We start from the raw sequence: 23,912 nt of genomic DNA on the forward strand, positions 1-23,912 counted from the left end.
TATGTGGAATCTAAGAAACAAAGCAAATGAACAAATGAGCAGACAGACCCGTAAATACAGAGAACAAACTGATGGTTGTCAGAGGGAGATGGGCAGGAGATGGGCAAAATGGGTGAAGGGGAGAGTAAGGTACAGCCTTCCAGTTATGGAATGAATAAGTCACAGGAATAAAAGGCACAACATAAGAAATATAGTTAAGGACATTTTAATAACATTGTATGGTGACAGATGGTAACTACATTTGTGGGGAGAAGAGCATAGAATATAAACCTGTTGGATCATCTGAAACTAACATAACATTGTGTGTCAACTGTACTTCAGTAAGAGTCCGATGAAGTTGGGGGTATGTAAGGAAGGAATGGTGGACTCTTCATCCTAGCTGATGTGAGGTATAAGGGAGTGCAGGGAAGGGGGTAATGAAAGGCCAGGGTTAATGGAGTTGAAAAGGGCAAGATGGTGAACAGCTTCAAATTAGAAGGACTTGACAAAGGAGAGTCACCAGCATGGGGATTAAGTGTATAAAAGGGAGCCTGAGTTCCAACAAACTTCAAAATGTGACCAGAAGACAGAGAGGAAATGTGCCTGCAAAAGAAACTTGAAATGGGGGCAGGTGAGAGAAAGTGTCTAGTGAGATGGAGGCTCTAAGCATCATAGTTCTGTTCTGTTCTGCATCCTAAAATAAGCCATGGAGCAATGCAAACTTTATTAAGGGTTGGTTATCAGGGGTTCTTAGTCCCTTTGTTATGAAATGGTCAGTTTTATTGATATAACCTCTAACTAGATTCCTCTTTGTTAACCTCCTTTAGAAACTTGTCTAACATATAACATTTACATAGTTACTTCTCAAGTTGGAAGCATACCTCATGGTCATTTTTCCAACTTTCTTTGCATTATTTAAGGAATGGAGTCATTGTCACAGTCTTAATAGAGTTGGAGAAATGTAATCACATCTTTAATATTCTGATTGGATTACAACATATATCAATAAGGTGATATTTGTTGAACACTACATCAAAAACTAATGATGAATTGTATGCTGGCTAACTGAATATAATAAAAAAATAGAAAAAATAAAAATGTAGTCATCAAAAATAAAATAAAATTCTATTAATAATCTCTCATCCCAGCCCTACGTGTAATATAATTAAAACTTCAAAATAAAAACAAAACAAATCAAAAAAAAAAATCCCCCTAAGTATGATGATGGAAGGATCATCAGAAAGGATCCAAAGGAATCAGACATGGTGACACATGGAATTCCTAAATTAGAATACTCCATTAGCTTCATATAAAAGAGCATTTTTATGCAGTCTCTAGAACTCTCAGATTCCCGTTGTTCACACCCGACACAGCCAGGTGAGGTCTCAAGGGAGTCCCATACCTGTGCTGTCTTCGTACACCACCGTCACTGTTTTCCAGTTGTAGTAAAGGACCAGATCCAGGACCGCCCTGCTGATAGCTGCATAATCTGGGTACAGGTTGATGTAAAACAAATCTTTGTTGTCCACTGCAGGGTGTTTCCAGCGGGTCTGTATATGTGGAACTTCGAGAGCATTGCAGATCGACTGCACGGCACTGACAGAGGAACTGTGGGAAGGGCCAAAGAGAGCAGCCACACCAAGAGCCAGCTGGTCACAGGCTGGGGGCCACAGACAAGGAGGGGTAGGAAGGGAGGGCAGGGGCAGAGAGAGAGAGAGCTGTGAATTTCATCTTTCCTTTCATGATCCCTCCTTTTATTTTCACTATTAGAAATTTTCCTCTACTTTCCATCTGTATGTTGAGAAAATATGCTTAATCCAACTTCTAATATCCCTGAGATAGTAAAATGTTGAGAGATTTAATGTGGGACTGATTAGTAACACATCACAGGGCCAGTTCTGTGCAAGCAAAAATGAGTGGCTGGTGTCACACCATTACTTTTAATCAGATGGGGTCTACATCCCTTGCTTGACGTGGCATAACCCAGGGGTGCTCAGAGCTGCTCTACAAGACATTTGCCAAGTGGATTTCATGTGAATGAAGTTCTGTCCTATGGCTGGGTGTCAATGAAGATATTAATGTGGTCCAAGAATTCAGAAGATTCTCTGGGACGCTGCAAAGTACCATCTTCCCAAAACTCAGAAATGAATTCCAGGCCATCAAAAAACTGCTGAAGAATATCAAGTGATATTGATACCTAATTAATTATAGAATAATAGCATAGCATAATTTAAAGGGATCTTAGAAGCCATTTGGTCCAGCCCACTAACACCATAGACAATGGAGTGAGTTCAGGGCCACGGGCTTTCTACCAGAGCCCAGAGGCCCAGCTCAAGGTCAGACCCCTCCCTACCTCAACATTAGCCAACATGCAGCCTAAGAAAATCAAGTCAATATGTACTTAAAAATGAATTTGTAAAATGTATTTATTTTTCTCATTAGATTTTATACATTCATTGAGAGAATTTAGAATATTTTAAAGGTAAGGAAGGAAAAAAAGGCTTTGTAATTCCATCATCTTGGGAAAATACCTATTCATATTTTGGCATTCCAATATATAAAAAAATTAAATCATTATATGCATACATTTGTTATCTGTATTTGATACATTGCTTTCTTCATTTAACACTGAATGTAACACTATGTTTGATACATTGATACATTGCTTTCTTCATTTAACACTGAATATAACACTAAAAGTACACCCTTTTCCCCAAGTCCCCTCAGTCTTCAAAAGCATATTTTTCATGTCTATAGAATAGCCCATCCCATGGATATGTCATTATTTATTTGACTACTTCTGATGCTATTGAACATTTAAGCTGCTCCTAATTTTTGTTATTATAATTAATATTATAGTACTTATCTTAGTTCTTATATTTTTCTCTGAATTTTACATTACTTTCTTAGAGTAGATTCTCAGCTATAATTAAATGGTATGATACTTTTTAGTTACCTGATACATATTAAGCAAATTCCCTTCCAGAAAGATGGGACTGATTATCCTCTACAACCATGTAAAATAGTGTCTACTCATTTCATGCTGATATAAACTTATGCTGGCATTATATACAAGTTTAAAAGCATTTCAAATTTATATTTTAATATTAATTTAAAGGAATTTGGAACTGCCAAGAGATGATTAAATATTTGAATTAAATAATATCAAAATTTATAAGCAGAAAAATTATATATATATAATTTGTCAAAATTATCTGACTTGATTTAGAGAGAAAAAACAATAAATAAGGTTTTGAAAGCCATATTGCAAATATCTATGTAACTGCAAATGTTGACAGTCATTCACAACAGAAACTTTCTGATACTGTGCTCTTTGGTACCGAATTACTACCTGAGATATGAAGACATATAATTTTCTGCATTAAGTGCTGTAAGCATAAATTGCCATTGTCTTCAGAAGCTTATTTTCTGGATATGTTTTCACTGGTAAGATAAAATGAGAGCATGAGAGTATATGAACTGTTGTTTTGTCTAACATGGGCAATGGATTGAGATACCTGCTAATATTTAGCTCAGGGATGCTAATATGACTTGACAGAAAATCAATTTTTTGAGTTCTGTTTGCCAGCAAATTACCAGTTTTAAGAAGCTTTGGGGGTGTTTAATTTACAAGTGTGGCAGGTACTCAAGATCACAAAAAAGCTTTCAATTTTATGTGGGTTGAAGTATCGTTGGTAAATGTGTTTGCCTTTCTAAGGTATTTGCTCAGCAATGTTTGTGTGTGTGACAGAGAGAGAGACAGGACAGAGACAGACAGACAGAGAAAGAGAGATATAGAGAGACAGAGACAGAGATAGACAAAGACAGAAACAGAGACAAGAGACAGAGAGAGATCTCACCCACAGAAATAATTCATGTGAAGATAACTTTGAAGAGCTATATAAATAGAAATATTTATTATTTCTTCATAGACAACTCTGACCTATGTAGTATCTGTAGCTTCATCCAGCTTTAAAAAGAAAATGTGCTTACACTAAGGTTGTGCCATAGATTAAAAAAAAGAATCATTATACTATATTCTTTTCATCTGTGTTCCTAGGAAAACAAGTTTTACCTTTTGTTTGTAAAGAACCCTAAGAATCCTGCAGAAGACTGTGTAAGGTGCACACATCTGATGATCCTGAGTTAATTCTATGTGGAAACACCAGTATTAGTTACTTGGCAATTGACATAAACATGGCGTTCATTGCATTCCATTTATTTGTGGGCAAACATTCCTCCATGAGGGAAAGAGCCCCCCGCCCCACTCGAAGGTGTGGGGCAGCCTTGGTTTCCACATATAAACACCTGTGTGGAGTCTCAATACCTCCCTGGCTAGAGGCCAAGTTTCAAGTGTATTGAACGTGATTGTGCTTCAGCGCTGTCTTGGAAGGGTTTGGGGATGTCTCAGCAAGCCCCACAATCCTAATGGAATCTTTCCATGACAGAAACCTTGCAGCCTAGCCTAATATAAATTAGATTATTTTATAGCACCTTGTCTTCTACTCAGAAGAAAAAAGAATAAGGAAAAAAATATGCAGAGATTATTTCATTGGTTTAATTTTTAGATTTCTATGATTTTGTGGAAAGGAGTTTAAAAAAAAAAGTTGAGAAGATGCTAGGTAAACCCAGTAGTTTACAACCTGTTAAAATTCAAGATGTGAGTTATGTGTGTTGTGGGCATTTCCACATGCTCGGGGGATATGACCTTCCACAAAGTTTTATTTGACTGCACTGTACAATTTCATGGTGGTATCTCAGCCTTAGGAAGGAAAAACAGATCAAGCTTGACATTTTCCATTCACAGCTGAACCAGTTAATCATAGAGTAGAGGGCACTGAAGGGTGAGCTAATCAGAATGGCCCAGAAAACATAGCTAGGCAACATCCATTAGTATAGTTCAGACTGCACTGGACAGTGACATCGAGGACCGAGATTTCCTGCAACCCATTTACACAAAGATGTCCACTCTGAAAAAGGACAGGTAGCAGAAAAGGTGACTTGTGGAGCAGACACAACACCCAAAAAAGCTTTTAAAAATGTGAAAATAGTTACCTCTCCGTGAGGCTTCAAAACTATCAAAAAGGTTAATTCTCTGGATGTCATAGGTTAATGTGGTGTTAGGCATCAGGGTTCGATTTCTGTTAATGCTGGTGACTGCGAACTTGAATGCTAATTCTTCAACATTAACAGGTTCATTTTCCACAGTTTCAAAAATCCCTCCTGCAGAAGCAAAAGAGATGCATAAGAAGCATTAGTTACATCATTCCTGTGTATTTTTTTAAAGAGTATCAGTGATCCACACAAAAGGCCCCCCCCCTCAAAATAAATGTAGTGGTGGTCAGAACAGATCCCAAACCCAGTGTTAAAATTTGTCAGCCCATGTTACCTGCACATAAACAGGTCTTCATATGTATGCCCAAGATTTCAAATCCAAAGTTGGACTGTATTTTACCTCTCAGATGGCCAGTGTATTCCGAATATTAAGTACCGTGTCAAGTATAACTGACAACATGGCGGCGGGTGATTGTCTACAGTTTGGACATAAATCACAGTGTGGTTGACCTATACATAATTTGAATTGTATCTGGCAGGACCCTCCTTCCTCAAAATGAAGCTCTTTTGATTCAAAAGCAGACCTTTCTGACTCTAGAGAAATCATTCAGAGAGCTGAGTGGGGTCAAAATGAGACATATATACACTTAAATTTTTCAAAGTTAAAACATTTCTTCTTTTCTTCTGGTTCAGAATTCTGGGGTCATATTCCAATACCTTCCAAAGTGCACAGGCAGATTCAAAGAACTTTTGTTTGTTTTGTTTTGAGAAACTGTTTGGTCTGGCCTCAAAGCAATCCTGCATCCTATCTCCAGAGAAATGTGTTGCTCCCCTAAGAGAGAACATGCACTAAAACTTTGATATCTCAAACAGGGGAATCTCCAAACAAGTGGCAATACAAAATAGCAGTGCTTTAAGCCTCATTGAAGAATTCAGCTCTGACTTTGCTTGCCATGGTGATGTTAATAGAGGTAATTGGAGTATCATTAAACCATACATTCTTCATGTTTTTTAAGAGTTGTCCTGGGATTATCAATAGCTGCAGGACACACAGTGGGGGCGCTCTTAACTGACCTCAACTTAACTTATTCCTTGATTGACCAATACTCCTCATTTCCCCTGAATAAAACATTAACTGGAGCCTATGAAATGCTGAATACTTGTAACTAGCTCTCACCATTGAGGGACTCCTTACCAAAGGTCAGATGTAGGTTTGTTTGTTTTTTTTTTTTTTCCCCAAACTTGGCTATGACAGATTGATTTGCAAGTGCTTCAAGTTCTCTCTACACTTAAAAAAAAATCTAAAACTGAAAATCCCAAATAAATGTCACAGGCACCTGTATGATTTTTGTGTATTCATAGAAAAATAAATCTAATTGGCAAACTCTAATCAAAGAAATGACTTTGATCCTATTTTGAAAGAATAGTAAACAAATACACGTCTATAATTTTTATTAATTATAAAATTATTATTATTTTGCAATTTCCTGCTCAACTGACTTTCTCTATTAAATAATCAATTGCAATGTCAGGTTGCAAAAGCTGAGAGGGTTTGTACGGAACTACTTTGGCTTCCTTTGGAAATGTCTCTGGCTTTTGGACTGATGATATGAGATATTCATGCAGAGATCATTTCCCTGTTCTCTGAGAGACCAGAGTTGAACACTGTGTGACCATGGTATGAGACCATGTTAACCTTTACCTACAGATTCCTACTGGACACTTATTCTGAAATCCATGTTAGGAAAAATTTTGCTTTTATGAGACTTTGTTTTTTTGTTTGCTTTTTCTCAGACAGTGGTAAGTAGGTCCTTTGGGGGTACTCTCAGTTTCTCTCAGAACTATTAAGTGGATGCTCCACAGTGAGGTGATAAGCTCAGATAATAGAAGGAGACAGACGTCAAGCTGATCCACAATTAGAATAGCCCAGACTTAAGTTCAGAAACTCTTTGGTGTTAGGGCCTTCACAATAATTATTAGTATTTTTTAAAAAATCTGTTTATCTCCCCATGCACACGGTGAGAACCCTTAAGAAGAGAGAATGTATCTTGGTCAGAATCACCATCCTTATGGAGATCAAAGTCACTTAAGATGGTCAGCCTACAACTATTTAGGAAATAATCAGTCATTGGCTCAAATGTAAGAACCACTCATCTGCATAAGCAGGCTGGTAGGAAGAAATACACACCAGAATGGGAATCAGAAATTCTGAACTTTGGACCTTGGTCCACCTAGTTCCTCTTTGAGAAGGAATTTTAAATATTGGGAAGAAAGTTACTATGAAATAGCTCTTTGGTAATATTTCATTTAAGCCTTATAACATTCCATGTAGGAGGTAGTATTTCTGTTTTTATGCATGAATAAGTGAACTGAGACACACACACTTTGCCTACCTTATTCAAAATCCCCATGCCTTGTTTGTGACAAACTCAGGTGTTTGATTCCCCAACCTGCCCAAAGGCAACAGGTTGCCTTTAATAAAGGCTACTGGTGGACACAGGGGGTGCAAGTGAGAACTTGTGGTTTTGTGTCACATAATTCCATCTGGACTTCCAAAAGAATTTGGTCATATTCACAAACCCACCTAACTGTTAGGCCAAAAACATGATTGTTATAAGTAAAAAGCAGTCATAGATTTTTTAAATACATGTTATATTATACTATATATTATTATTTTATATATATATTAAATATAATATTTATTATAGGGAATTAGCTCACATGATTGTCATATAGAGAACTATATATAATTGATTTATATATATGTATTTTCACTTTATCAAATTATTTCTGATGTCCTTCATCTCTAAGTGTGGGTTTATAATGCTTATTTGCTTACTTTAGAGGATTTCTCTGTAAAGGAAATGTTACAATGCACGGATGGTGCCCTGAAAACTCATTCATGCCCCAGAAATAAATTAGTATTATTACATATGGATAAAGAGGAATTAACATTTGTTATAGAACTGCCTGTTCACCTCAAAATTGTTCCTTTGGTATATAGTTATTTTTTACATAAAGCTGAATGTTCCTGAGTTTAAGAGAATGATAAGTGTTTTTATTATATGCATATGGAGTATGTAGGTGAACTTTGTTTTGTTATTTTGGGGCAATTTTCTTTCTTTCTGGCATCAAATAAGCATTATAAATGTTGTCATTAGCTCACCACACTGCCACACTCTCCTTTTTGCCTTGAGAAGGGTTGCTGCTGAATACCAAGAACTTGCCTGTGAAGTGAGGCATAGAGAGAACTGAAGAAGTTCCAGGAAAGTGAAATCTGATAGAGACAGGACAGTTATTAATGGGAGCCATTCCAGTTCCTCCTAAGGGAGCAGGCTTATAAGCATTAGCCACTTCCTCTCTCCTTCTCCTCCTAACTTCAGATTCGACAACACTGAATTGCAGAATCTTTGATAGGAGTAGAGCGACACATGCCTGATTTTTTTTCTTTTTCATTTGTGGGTGTGGGCTTGTCAATGAGACATTTCAAATCTTTGGGGCTCTCCATGTAGTCAACTTCTGGTCTCAGTCATTTGTACACATGGGTCCCATGGTTTCAAGAGGAGGAATTCCTACCTGGTTCCTTCTTTTGTTCCTCTCTTTGCCCCACCTGCCTTGCCCTTTTCTGCTAAGGTAAATGCCCACCCCCCCCTTTACCCCTCCATGTGAAGATAGAAGAGAAGACAGCTATCTACAAGAGAGGAAAGGAGTCCTCACCAGACATTAGCTGTGCCAATGCCTTGACTTAGACTTCTTAGCCTCCAGAACTGTGAGAAATAAGTGTCTGTTGTTTAAGCCACCAGGTCTGTGAGATTGTTATAGCACCCAGAGCTAAGATATACATCTTCTTTTCTTTTTTTTTTTTTTACCCCAAGGGCTTTGAAATTTAAAATGGACAATTTTAATGGAAATCATATCTATGCATGTAAAATTCTCTTCCAACAAGGTCCTAAATTTATGATACAGTGGTTTAAGGTAGGCAGAGAAAAACTCACTTGAAATCTCAATACACAATCAGGTAGCACAGTTCCATCACCACAGGTGCGTTTCTCTTTCTGTTGGGTAGATCCTGTATCAACAAGGTCAGGCCAAGACAGGCATTTTTGTTTTGTGACCACGTAGACATAGATGGAAACCAGAGATGGTTACCTCCTGCACAGGTAACAGGTTGCCTTTAATAAAGGCTACTGGTGGACACAGGGGGTGCAAGTGAGAACTTGTGGTTTTGTGTCACATAATTCCATCTGGACTTCCAAGAGAATTTGGTCATATTCACAAACCCACCTAACTGTTAGGCCAAAAACATGATTGTTATAAGTAAAAAGCAGTCAAGGCTTAGACTAAGGCTAAGTCAAGGCTAAGACTGACTGCTGGGCTGTTTGCAAAGATACCTAAGGTAAACCCAAAGTAATGTTCTAATAACACATTTACAATAATACCTTTTGGAAATGTAATAACATTATATCCTTACAGATATTTAGGTTTATTTTTTTGTTCTACTTCAACTGATTGTGTACATCATGTCTATGACTCTACTGAAGAACTCATTCATTCATTTACTAAATCATTCGCTCATTTAGCTATTTATTTATAAAATGCCAGCCTCCTATGAGCCAGACACTGTACTTGGTTCTGGGGATACAAAAGTAAACAAAATAGACAGAAATCTGACTTTTGGCTTTACATGCTAGAAGGGGAGCTGATCATGAACAGGAAGAAGGGAGTTGACATGGTAGGGTAAGAGACCAGGGAAGATCTCATGAAAAGAGCAACTTTGAAGTAAAAACCTGCAGGGAGTGAGGAAACTGCCCTGAAGATATTGAGAGAAGAGCATTTCAGTCCGAGGGAACCACATGTTCTAAGGTGGGAGCTGCCTGGTTTTAATTTTGAGGAGTGGTGAGAATGAAGGTGGGTGAGCCTGGTCTGGACTGGTAGAAGATGAGCTTAGGGCACTGGTGGGGGTGAATTAGAGCATATCACAAAGGGTCTTATAGGCCATAATAAGACCCTGGATTTTATTCTGAGTCAGATAAGAAGTCACTGGAGGGTTTTGAGTAGAGTAGAGAAATGACGTATTTCAAGAGGATCACCCTATGTGACACTGTGATCTATAATAAGAAATATATATTGGTCTTCATCTTCTTTTTTGGTACAGAGCCCCTAAAGCCCTTGGAGTTTACTAAGTGATAAGAGCAACAAAGTTGTCTGTTGTCATGTTGATGAGGTGATTTGGGAGTCCCACCTAAGGAAGCGGGGCTGGTTGCCCAGACCAGAGAACCAACCATATGATTAGCGGATTGGGAACTCTCAGTTTCACCCTCTGACCTCCAAGATGGGGAGAGAAGCTAGAGGTGACCAATTGCCAATGGTCATTGGGTGCATCAATCATGCTTATGTAATGAAGCATCCATAAAAGGCCTGAAGGATGGGGTTCAGAGAGCTTCCAGGTTGGTGAAAATATCCACATACCAGGAGGGTGATATATCCCAACTCCATGGGAACAGAAGCTCCTGTGCTTCGTACCCTCTTAAGCCTTGCCCTATGTATCTCTTCATCTGGTTGTTCATCTGTATCCTTTAATAAACTGACAAATATAAATAAGTGTTTCCCTGAGTTCTGTGAGCTGCTTTAGCAAATAATCAAATCCAAGGAAGAGGAAGTCATGGAAACCTCTGACTTGCAACTGAATTAGGCAGCAGTTGTGGGTAACCTGGGGATCTACTAGCTATTGGTATCTGAAGTGGCAGAGCAGTCTCACGGGACTGAGCCCTTATCCTGTGAAGTCTAATACTATCTCCAGGTAGGCAGTTTCAGAATTGAGATAAACTCTAGGACACCCGGCAGATGTCACAGAGAATTGCTTGGTGTGGGAAAACACCCACCCATTTGGTGACCAGAAATGTCCAGACCAGAAGTGTTGTGAGTGTGGTAGTCATGTGAGAGCGAAGGAGACACACACGGCACTGGGTTCTTAACACTCACCCCATTTTCTGTACTATGAGTAGACTGAAGGGAGGAGAGGGGCAGGAGAAAAGGCAGAGATCTGCTAACAAAGCCACTATAATATCAGATGACTATAACCAGAGGCACTGTGATAATCCAGGTGACTGATGAGAGATGGTTGGGTATAGATTAGCAGAGTGTGGGGGTATGGCAAAAACTGGCCAAATTCTAAATAAAAATTGAAGGTAGAGCTGGCAGGACTTGCTGATCAACTATAAGTGAGAAGAAAAGAGTCAGGAATGACATCAGGCTTTTGGTCTGAAATTGCCATTCACAGAGATGAAGAAAAAGAGTACGTGCTTGATTTGGAGCATGAATACCATGTGCTGCTTGTTACAAATCTGAGTGGAGATGTCAACTGAGAGTTCCCCCAAATTGGTCTGGATTTTATGGGAGAGGTCTGGTCTAGAGATAGAAATTTGGGAGTCATCACTGAAGGTTATGGCTAGGTGGTATTTAAAGCCATAAGACTGGGTTGACATCACCCAAGAGCAAGAGTAGATGGAGAGTGGCAGAAATTGGAATGATCCAGTCAGGAACCAAGGAATGTCTGGAGCCACCAGCAGCGGGAGGAGGTGAAGAATTGAATCTGTCCTGGAGCCTTCAGAGGAAGTTGGACCCTGTTAACAACTTAATTTTGGACTTCTGGGCTCCAGAACTGTGAGAGAATAGATATCTATTGTTTTAAGCCACACACTTTTTTGTCATTTGTTATAGCAGCCATAGGAAACCCATACAGTATCTCAGTTGTCTTAAGAAAATTTCAGTAGTGGATGTTCTTAATTACTGTATTTTTCCCCTTTGTAAAATGTTATTTTATTTAATAATTCAATTAACAATCTTTAGCTCTCTGACTTGATTTGGCAAATAAAACAAGTAACTCTACCACACAACACATTGGATTTCTTTGTTAATTACATTTTCCTGTCTTAGTCTTAACAGACAGGGCCAAGCTTTATTATTACACATATTCTAGTAAACCTTGCTTACTCCCTTAACTAGCTGTTGTGTACTCATTGCGACAAATTGCGAGGTCATGCAGGAAAGAAGGGTAAAACTATTAGCTGGCAATCAAGAAATGGAAAGCTTCAATAGTGTTGACTCCTGTTTTGCATTCCTGTGGAATATTAGCCATTCCAGAAGTGATCAACAGAAAACAAGATGGCAATTTGATCTATTCCTTTGCTGATGGCTGCTCCTTAAATATACAGTATTATATTGCCTCTCTTTATTGCCACATCCATAATTCTAGTTTATTACATCATAAGCAATTTACTATAAGCCTATATTTACTGCACCTTTAATTTCAAGGCTACACATTTAAATTCTAAGATTCCCTTAGATAATACTCTCTTCCCCACTCAGCTTACCTCTTCTTGTTTTAGTTTTGGAGACTGATATCATCCTGGTAAAGATTTCATCCTAGGTGAATTTGGATGGGAAGCAGATGTTCTATGACCTAATAGAGAATGAATGGACAAGGGGTACCTGAATTTTTACCTTTCATGAAGCCCTGATTACGGACAAAGCTGTAGGTAAGGACAGCCTCAATGGTAGGGCTGTTGCCCAAACCTTCTACGGTGTCTTCAGATATTGATGTCCTTTGAAGAGGGGGAATGGGGTTTGATGTCACCCCTGATGCAAGAGCCACATCTAAACTCTCTGTGATATTTGAGAGAGCTGCATGAATTCAGTAGGAATGACATTTAAGGAGGAAGAAGATATGTTTTAGAGTAAGGAATTCCTGAGATGCTTTAGATGGTAGTAGTTATGGGAAAGGCTGGTTAAGGGAAAGGCTATGAGTTATGGGCAGTTTAGCACATGCTGCCAGTAAGTTTTCTTAATAAATTTGAGTTGCACGTTAAAAAAGAAAAAGAATATATCCAAAGCCAAAGGTACTCTATTCTAGTGATATTCAATATTCAATTTAATTCGATTCATCAAACATTATTGGCCATCTATTGATAGCTATGATTACACTGGCAGCAGTGGAGGATACAAAGATGGAAACACTTGGTTCATGCCATCAGCAGGGCTTCCAGTTGAGTGGTGAGAGATTACAGAAACTATGTACAGTAGTCAATTATTCATAACAGAATAAGAAGACCACCTTTTGTCCCCTCCAATGTGGAGTCTTTTCTGATTCTTCCAGCCAGAGGTGAACTCTTGCCCTCTCTTTTGATAATGTATAATCTAGTGCATATTTGGGGAATTCATTTTGGTGTAAAATCATAAGCTGGGAGTCTAACTGTTCTTTGAAGGTAGGAACAATGTTTATTGATCCTTGCCTTCTGCCAGGACTAAATGTCTTGATTTGGGCAGAGTACATTGTTCCCAAACAATGACCATCCAGTTGAGTTGAGTCTCTTCTTTGTGCCTTAACACTCTGCCTAATGAAGTAATATGTTGGCATACTTAGTATAGTATGTTGGCATACTTGGTGTAGTAGTATGCCAAGACAGAGAGGCTTATGAGAGTGTTGGAGAGAGGGAGGGCGGTTGTTGAGGCACGTAGAGACTGCCTGATTTCCTTCTTTCAGTCTTTTTAGCAGTGATTGCTTCCTTTCTCCCAACAATCATGGCGCATGATCCCCATGCACTTTCCAAAACTCTGATCCTTTCTTAAAGGCTCACTTGCCTCAGGCTGCCAGCACCTTAACACCTTGAAGGAATGGTTTATCTCCTATGCAGCTGCAGATTTCAGGCAAGAACCGGGAATATTGCTAAAGGATTCATGCCAAACTTACTTTTATGAAATTCTGTGATCGCTCTGTCCGTTGAGAGCAGTTAGATTTTAAGCTTGTAACACCTCATTTAAACGACACATATTCATACAAAAAGGCTCAAATTTCATTTTCTACTTACTAAATAAATGGAATATGCCAAGTTCACAGCCTGTAGTTCTTGAAGCCATGTAATACACTTCATCACAGCTGTCTAGTTTTCTTCCCCCCTATTTCTGCTATTTCTCAAGGTGAAATTTCTCCTTGCTGAAAAGGAAATATTGCTGCTAAAGATGAGAACTGTTGTCTGACCAGAACAACTGGAAGTAAGTTCACAGCTCTGACAGAGCAGTATTTACCAACGTGCACACAGAAGTCACCCATGAGATGCTACACGCAAAAGGAAGTTGAGTGGTCAAGAATGTTTAGGAAATATTTCTTTTTGGAAATCCACACTGCACAATAACATGTAAGAGTCTCTCAGTAATCCTACAGTAAAGAAGCAATTTGACTCCGGTCAGCCTATGGTTTCTCATTCATTTGATGATAGGAAAGTTTTCCTTGTAATTGGAATATGCAGTGGAATTTCTATCCTGAGAAACACACATTTTGGGAAAAATTTGATCCAGTGACCTGCTCTCTTTGGGACTGACAAAAATAATTTGCAGTCTTAAATATTGTTTTGGTGCTCATTTTAATGAAAATTGGACACTAGGTTCTTGATCAGAAATATAAACTCTCTGATGATGACTTTGCTTTTTGAAAAATTAGTATTGGATTTATAATGTCAATTTTTACCCCCTTTTTCCATTTAAAACAATAATCTAAGCAAAAACATGGTCTGTATTTTATGAAAAAGTGATCTTTAATTTTTTTACTTATTTGTTTTTAAAGATTTATTTATTTATTAGAGAGAGAGGGCGTGTGCACGTATGAGGGGGGAGGGGCAGAGGGAGAGAAAATAAAGCAGATTCCCCGCTGAACACAGAGCCCACCCTCAACTTGATCCCAGGACCCTGAAACAATGACCTGAACTGAAATCAAGAGTCAGATGCTTGGGGCACCTGTGTGGCTCAGTCCTTAAGCAGCTGCCTTGGGCTCAGGTCATGATCCCAGTGTCCTGGGATCGAGCCCCGCATCAGGCTCCCCGCTAAGCGGGAAGCCTGTTTTTCCCTCTCCCATTCCCCCTGCTTGTGTTCCTTCTCTCGCTGTGTCTCTCTCTGTCAAATAAATAAATAAAATCTTAAACAAACAAACAAAAAGAGTCAGATGTTCAACTGACTGAGCCACTCAAGTGCCCCAGAAAAAGTCATCTTTTTTTTTTTAAAATTTTATTTATTTATTTGAGAGAGAAAGCACAAGCGAGAGGAGAGAAGTACCCTGTTGAGTAGAGAGCCCCAGGCAGGGCTCGATCCCAGGACCCTGCGATCATGACCTAAGCCCAAGGCGGACGCTTAACTGACTAAGCCACCCAGGCGCCCCTAATCAATCGTCTCAAAGATATGTTGTGGACAGAACGCAAGTCCTTGACATTTAATGTAAATATTTTATTTATTTTATTATTATTTTTAAATGTAAATATTTTAAATGCAGTCCTTTGCTACGTTTCTTTTTCCTTTCTTATTATTTTCTATTAGTTTTTTTTGACCTCTATGCATATTTATTTGACATTTATAAAATTTTTTGTTTACTGACTTAAAAATTGTACAAAATGGTGAACTAGGCAACAATAGTATTTTAGAACATCAAAAAGAGTTAGAGTCTGATTTAAACACTCACATGTTTACTATGACCCCCATCATTTAAAGAGTCTCAAACTGAAATTCTGTTTACTACTGTTCAAGGATGCTAGTCCAGAAGGTATCCAGGTTGAGCATAACCTCCCAGATTTGCTCACAGTCACATTCTAAGGTTCAACACTATAAAATGAACAGTTTGCACTGACATAAATAAGCTCTATGGGATTTACTTCTCAGAGAAAATCTTTCTGTGAAACATTTAGGTCCCAGATGAAGAGAGATAAACTTGACTGTATCTAGGAAAACTACAAGTTGATCAAAAATAAAGCACAGTTAAATGTTATGTCACAGAGGGATCTGTGTATTGAATGCCACCAACTGGAACTTTGGGAAGTGTGCACCACTTATTTTAAAAGTACTAAACTCTGGAAATTCTCTTTGCTGCTTATTTACATATATTTTTAAATATGCTGTACTCTGTGAACTCCCATAATGGATACCATTGTCTGCTATGTCAGTAAACATTGTTTTCTTTTCTAAATAATTTTGTTTTAAAAACATATAAATTGGTCAAAAAGTTGAAAGAAAGGGAAACACAACAAAATATAATCATGCCAGTGTGAAACAATTATTATTAATAGTTTGGTGATTTTCCATCCATTTTATTCCCATATATATCTAAATTTTCTTTGAAATAATTAAGATGATACTTATTATTATTATTATTATTCCCTGGCATTTTCACAAACACTATACCATAGGCATCTCCCCCTGAAAACAAGCCTTATTTTTAGTGGTTGTCTAATATTTCATTGGATATATCATGGCTTCCTTAATCAGCTTCACCTTCTATTTATTTATTTTTTAGTAAGTTGGTACTGATTCTTCACTGTTATAAATCCTATTATGATTGACATTTGCTGCAAGAAACAAAAATACCTTGAAGTATATTTATTAGGTCCTAAGTTATAAACCATTTAAGCTTTTGTAAAACAATGCTAAACTGCCATGCAGAAGGGAAAACTAACTTGTATAAGTACTTTGTATCCACTGTGTAGAAATGTCCAACTGAACTGCAACCTCCCAAGAATCTGTATGACTTTTAATTTAGTTTGTAGCAGAAAGTATTCATTATTGCTTTAATATGCATGCCTTTGAATATGGATGAATTTAATTTTTAAAACTTATTTACTACCTATTTGTATGTCTGCAATTTTAAATTACTTGTTCCTGTCCTGTGCCTTTTTTTTAGTATTTTGAGATATAATTGTTTTTGTTTTTGATGTAAGCTACTCTTTTACTCATAAGGATTTAAAGTCTTTGACATTTTTATTGCAAATATTTCCCAGTTTCTTATTCAGTTTTTAATGCTGATTAGATTTTTAGGCAGAGAAATGTTAAAATTTTTATAATGTCAAATATATTGATTTTTTTCTCCTTGGAACATGAAACATTTGTAACAGTTACTAATATTTCTGGTTCTTTCCCTCTGAATGTATGAGGGAATTGCACCTAACTTGGGGTTGGATGGGGCTGGGTGACTAGTTCTGTTCAGTGACTTGTGAACAAAATAACCTATGTCACTTCCTGGACAGAGGGCTAAACTGCCCCCCAGAGAACCTTCAGAGTTTTTTTCCATTTCCCTCTGTCTCAGTCACTGGGACAAGATAGGTAACAGTTGCTCCCTCAGTCTGGGATCCAGAGGGAGGGTTGGAGGAGCAGAGCCTGCAACAAACTCATTATGGCCGTTACAGCAAGAAAATCCCTTTGGTTATTTAAAACCTCTGTTTTGGAGGAAGTCATTTGTTAAAGTAACGGAATCTAGCCCAGTGGGACTGTTGGAATGTTTATGATTAGAAGTTCCTCTTCTATCCACCAAATTGATAAATATTCACATACATAATTACTCTTAGGATTTCAAAAAAGATTTTTACTCTTTATAATTAGTTATTTAGTCCTTTTGAAATTTATACTGGTGTGCGCTATTAGGGGGAAAAGCTAATATAATTATGCTATATATTTAATTACCTACTGATGTATATAATTACCTACTGTTGTGTTATACCACCTTCATCACATACTGAGTTAGTACATAATTTAAGTTCCTGACTCCTCTGTTCTGTTGACCTTTCTGCCTAAGTATATGCTAGTATTATATTGTGTGAATACTAGTTTTAACACTTGCTGGGTAAATGGACATGTCTTCCTAAATTACCTCTCTTATATAAGATTTTCTTGAAAAATTTTGCCTACTTATTTATTGAAATTCTTTTGAGAATAACATTAAATGTATACATCATGTTTTGGAAATAAAAAAATCCTATCTTTCTGTCTAAGAACATAGGCATTTATATCAAGATATTTATATTTATTAGTTTATAGTTTTCAGAAACAAGTTACACATTAATATATTTTCCTAGATATTTTAGAGGGTTTTTCTTGATAGTTGAGTTTGATCTTTTATAATATGTATTTTTTTGTTATTACTGATTTTATTTTATTCCCCCACCTCACTGAGGAAAAATTGACAGGTTATAATTGACTATATTTTTCTGTGTGTATCTACATCTACTAGCCTTCCTAAACTATAATTAAATACTTAATTTTCTGCTTATTTGTTGAGTTTTCTCGTAAAGTAATCATCTCTAAATATCCACCATCTCTGTTTTGTTTATTGCACTGGATATAATTGAAGGCCTAAGCCATGATATAATTATATCAGTGTTGTTTTAAGCTCACAAATTTTTAAAATATGAGCCTGAATGTCAAGTATATTGATTTTCATACTATTAAGTCAGGGAAAGACATGAAAAATATCTAGTGTAAGGAAGCAGTAACACTTCCCTCGTGATAAATGCCAAGAAATCAGTTTGTTTGCCTTTTTTGAAAAATTAGAAAATAAGCACTGGTGTGACTTTCCTGGCTCTCCCCTTATACCTAAATTGTACTTTCTGTCATTTCAATTGTTAAAAACTTATAAAAGTATCCATACTTTTTATTTATTAAAGCATTTGGGTTTGCGTATTTACATTTTCACATAGATTTGGCTGTATTTTGCATATTTTAAAAGATGTTTTTGCATTTTTGTTATTTTATAGCTATTCTTAAAATAATGCATTATTTCCTGATTGGTTTAAAAGTTAGTCATTTTTAAATTTCAAAATTTGAAGTTTCTTTAAATATTTCTTTTTTCTAATTTAAAACAAAGCAGCTTAACTGTGTTATTTAAAGTTTAGAATATACAGAAAGGAAAAAAACAATAATTTAAAGTTCTACCACTCAGAGTTAACAATATCAAACTTTAGTTGTATTCCTTTTCTATGATTTTTTTTGTAGTATGTGGATCTATAGTAGAATCATATTGCATATAAAATGTATTTTTCTGCTTTTTCTCTTAATGGCATTCTCTGTTATTTAATATTTATTAAATATAATTTTAGTGATGTATAATATTCCATCTCAAAAAGAAAAGTTTGTTTAGATAACTCTATTGTTAAACATCTTTATTTCCAATTCTTTGCTATCAAAGATAATGCTTCAATAAATATATCCTTGTGAAAAAAATATTTTTCCCCTTTATTTCCTCAATTCTTTTATACGACATTCAGGGTTTAATAATATGTTGGTTTTTAAAGATTTTGATCTCTATTACCTAATCATCCTCAAGAAAGATCGCATCAATTTACATGCCTACCATGAGTACATGAAAGTGCACATTTCTCTGAATTTCTAGGCATTGTAAATAAAAAGAAATCAATTCCCTAGGCAAAACCTTTGCAACTGATGATTATTTACATTCACATTTCATTGACTATTAATGAAGCTGAACATTTTCTTGAAATGTCCTGTTGTATTTCATTGTATTTGTTCCTTTGCCCATTCTTAAATTCTGGTCTTTGCCCATTTTGAATGGGGTCCATATTTATTTTATGCATTTATGCATTAGGGAAGGAAATTACCTTCCCATAATTCTTTCTGATACTTTTTCTAGTTTGCTATGCCTTTAATTTTATTTAACATTTTTTTCCTTATTATGAAAGTTTTGCTATGCCTTTAATTTTATTTAACTTCTTTTTCTGATTATGGAAGTTTTATATTTTTGTGTAATTCAACCTATATATTTTTTTTGCTAATCAACACATCTTTTTTTTATTATGTTAATCACCATACATTACATCATTAGTTTTTGATGTAGTGTTCTATGATTCGTTGTTTGCATCTAACACCCAGTGCTCCATTCGGTATGTGCCCTCTTTAATGCCCCTCACTGGGCTAACCCATCACCCCACCCCCCTCCCCTCTAGAACCCTCAGTTTGTTTCTCAGAGTCCATCATCTCTCATGGTTCGTCTCCCGCTCCGATTTCCCCTCCTTTATTCTTCCTCTCCTGCTATATTTTTATGGTGAAAATAGTTACTCTTTCTCTTCTTTTTGGAAACTGCTTCCCACTCATGCTTCTGTACCATTCTTGTCATGAGGCAGGAGCGGCCATGTTACGCTATGGTGACAGCTGAGTGTTTCAACATATGCTAATGTTTCTCTTGCTGAACTTTTGTCCCAGGACCAAGAGAAAGTGAGTCCATCTCTTTTCAGGTATCCAAGCCACAGGATTGAAAGTTCTGAAGCTGTTGGCACACTGCCTTTCACCATGTTGATTAGAGAAATGGGGGAAACCGTGTGCCATGAGGAGAATGAAGGAGATGCATAGGGAAGAGCAGAGATAGAAAAAAATCTTAATGGGGTGCACCTCTCTCCTTCTAGCTATTTCTGCACTTCAGCCGCATTCTTGCCCTTCCACCTCAATATATGTATAAAAAAATTCCCCTTTTCCGCTTAAACTAATTTCATGGGGTTTTTAGTAAATGCAACCAGAGTTCTAACTGGCATTTTGTCTTCATGATCTTTGTTTCATGGCTGTAGTGCTTCAAAAATTCTCTCCATTCTAAGAAATATTGCCTAACTTTTTTCTGTTGATTTTTACATATTTAGTGCTCTAATATGTTTATAATGTATTTTGTATATAGTGTAAGCTGTCATTTAAAAAAAAATATATATATAAATAACTGGGATGCCTGGTTGGCTCAGTCATTTAAACGCCAGACTCTCGGTCATGATCTCAGGGTGGTGAAATGGAGCTGGAGTCTGGCTCTGTGCTCAGTGGGGAGTCTTCTTGAGCACTCTCTCTCTCTCCCTCCTCTTCTGCCCCTCACCCCCTGCTCACATGTTCTTCTTCTTTAAAGTAAATAAATAAAATCTTAAAATATATATATGTATGTGTATATATATATATATATAACCAAACATAAATGCATTAACAAATATGCTATACTAAAATAAATTCTAATTGTTGTGGAATTTTAGATAAATGAGTAGTAAATCTTGACTGGGGGTTAGGATATGCTTCCTGACCTTTTCCATTTGGCTATGTGTAGAATTTTAAGATTTGCAGAAACAGAGGGAGTATATCATAGGCAGAGCATTAGAAAAGACTTTGAAGTTCAGAAAATATGGCCAATTTGGGACAGATGTTCCTGGAAATGAACTTTTCCTTGCCTTTTGGTTCTCCCCAGCTATACAGACTTTGGCTATGGCACCTTTTCATCTGTAGTACATGAATTTATTTATATTAGTCCCCCTTTCTGAGCCATAAGCCTGAACTATCTTATTTGTCTTTATAGTCTCAACAACTATACAGTGTGTTGCGTGGAAGAGGTGGTCAATGAATGTGAAATGAGTGAATAATTAAGTGTGAGTTTTAGCCAGCGAGACAGGCAATGGGGAGATAGCCCAGAGATTTTCCTGGAACATTAACATGATCTAATCTGTGTTTTAAGCAGGTTGAATTTCACGATGTATATTTAGAGTGTCTTTAACTTTTTGCATCATTAATTTATTGATTGTTTTCTGACAAGTGAGGTACAAATTACTTTTCACACTTTTCCTTGTGGTTGTCTTTGGTATTTCAGGTCCATCGCTTTTCGTTTAAGTTCAAAGTATTAGTGAAGAGTAATGATGATTCTTAATATCAATGCTGAAATTAAACCACTCTATTTTGTGCAAATTACTAAAAAAGTAAATTAACCAGGAAGAACAACAAGGAAAGAAAATCAATTGTGCATTTGCAATGTGGAGGATATTTCTTGTTAGCGACAAGGGTGACCAACCACTCTGGTTTGCCTGGGTGGCCTGACTTTCAGCACTGAAACCAGGATAGTAGGTCACCCTATAACTGACCCAGGTCTTTGGCTTGACTAAGAGTAAGTGGTTGTCTGTAGGCAGGACTGGGTAATGTAACCCATGACACGTGAAAGCCTCGTGATACCTTTTATTCTTCCTAAGTTGGAAATTGGACGGCACCTCAGGCAAAATAATTGCAGAGGCTGAGAAAAGAACTAAAAAAACTCGGATGTAAAAATTAATACTGCTGAAAATGCATTTTATAGCTTTGATTAGAATTTCCACGGAAATTCTTTATAAAGAAATCTCTCTGTCCCTCAATTTTTTAGCTTATCAAATGGGGCTGATAACAGAAAATGATGACAATTAGAATTATGACAATGCCGAGGGATTGAAAGCATTCTGTAAATATTGTGTCAATTTTCTTCCAAATGCCCAATCTTCTCTGAGGACAGAATTTAGATATTTTATTACTTTTTCTAGCATTCAGAGTCCAGCTTTTCATAGGACATGGGACAGTAACTTGTAACTTGCTATTGGATGAACTTTTCAATGTTCCGGGGGGAGTAAAAGATCATTGACCCCCTTTCTGTCTCATGAATGGCCTGGAGACTTGGGTGAGAGTCCTTTCTAATTGCCACATAACTCAATAAGGTTCAGGAATGTGTGCATGGGAGGGGATACTGCCTCATACCAAGCCCATAAACTGAGCTAAAATTGTACTCAATTTCATAGCATAGGAAGATTTGCTAGTGACTGCTGATGGTGAATCTGAAGAGTCAGCAATGACCCTGGTGTGGGGGGGTGGGTAGCATAATCAACTGATGGAAGCCAGCTTGAGGGAAAAGGGAGTTCACACCATTCTAAATGCGAAGAGAGAGGGAACAGAAGACTCAGGAGCCAGGATTGGGACTAAGGTGAGGTGAGAGAGGCATTCACCCAGGAGATGCAATTTAAGGGGGCACCAAAAAAATCAGTAATCAAGATAAATAATATTTTAATTCAGTATTTAAAAACATCTAAAATTAACGCAGAAAAACTCTATATTGAACAAAATATCTAAATTGTGAATAAAGTCAGCACCCTTTGCTGTACTTGCATGACTCGGCTCATTTGTCTCCTAATCCTGACCGGCTTGGGTCTCTACTGAGGAGTTGTGGTCACGGTCACACCACAGAGTAGCCTTCCACCAATGTGTTGATGATTGTTGTAGCTTCAACCATCTGGAGTGTTGTGTGTCTACTTCAGTGGTAAAGTAGAAAAGTTAACTAAAAATACTAAAAGTACTAAAAATAGATTTTTTTTAGATATAAATTGAGTACTTTCCAAGTGCCAAGCACCATGTTAAGTGCTTTATATAAGTTATTATCTTATAACCCATCCAATTAATTACCTTATGAGATAGATGCTATCATACCTATTTGCTAGAAGAACAAACAGGCTTAGAGATGTTTAACAGTTTTCCCACTGCTACAGAGCTGGTAAATATTAGAGTTTGGGAATTGGGCCAGTATGGTTATGAAACACTTGCTTTCATTTATTACTCATCCATTGACACCCCCAAAAAGCACAGGATTAAGTGAAGTAACTAAAACTGTATAAGTGAGTTCCAGTGTGTATCTACAACATGAACATCTGAATAATAAAAGAAACACAGAGAAACATGGTTCCCTGGGAAATGCATTCTGAGAATTAACTGAAAGGCAAGAACCAGGAGTGCTGTTAGTGTCATTGTTAAGAAGGTGATGGCAGGGGGTAGCATTGCTAATAAATGTGATGGTGAGAGATAGGGTAACTCAGGATCTCAGCTTCATGGTCAGGTTTCCAACTCAACAGTGACTCAAAGGGATGTCATGGACCTGTATCTTGCAAACAAGTATATTTAAATAATACCTTTACAATGCATAGGACAGAGTTTTGAAAGTGGCAGGTGTCAGTAACACTTGACAATAGCAATTGCATGTATTGATTATTGACCACATAGACCTAAAGTGGGTGCTGTCAAGGTCTGTTTTTTTTTTTCTTTTTAAGATTTATTTATTTATTTTGGAGATTGAGTGTGAGCCAGTGCAGGGAGGCTGGAGGGGCAGAAGGAGAGTGAAACTTAAGTAGACTCTGCACTGAGAGCAGAGCTCATCATGGGGCTCGATCTCAGGACCCTGAGATCAGGATCTGAGCTTGCCGTTTAACTGGCTTTATCACCCAGGTACTCCTGTCATAGTCCGTTTTGAGAATCAG

At 37.1% G+C, this 23,912-nt stretch overlaps 1 protein-coding gene across 7 annotated transcripts in view; it reads right to left on the bottom strand.

Annotated features, from left to right (window-relative positions):
* GRIK1 (glutamate ionotropic receptor kainate type subunit 1) overlaps nt 1-23,912 on the bottom strand; it is a 364,278-nt gene that overhangs the window by 135,736 nt on the left and 204,630 nt on the right. For all 7 annotated transcript variants that reach the window (XM_027584983.2, XM_027584982.2, XM_027584979.2 and 4 more), the window contains exons 2-3: nt 5,035-5,202; nt 1,382-1,639 (exon numbers count right to left, since the gene is read on the bottom strand). In XM_027584983.2, coding sequence (XP_027440784.1) covers nt 1,382-1,639; nt 5,035-5,202 — 426 coding nt within the window. The remainder of the gene's footprint in view (nt 1-1,381; nt 1,640-5,034; nt 5,203-23,912) is intronic.

This window comes from Zalophus californianus, chromosome 1 (assembly GCF_009762305.2).
Source record: "Zalophus californianus isolate mZalCal1 chromosome 1, mZalCal1.pri.v2, whole genome shotgun sequence".
Lineage (NCBI taxonomy): Eukaryota > Metazoa > Chordata > Mammalia > Carnivora > Otariidae > Zalophus > Zalophus californianus.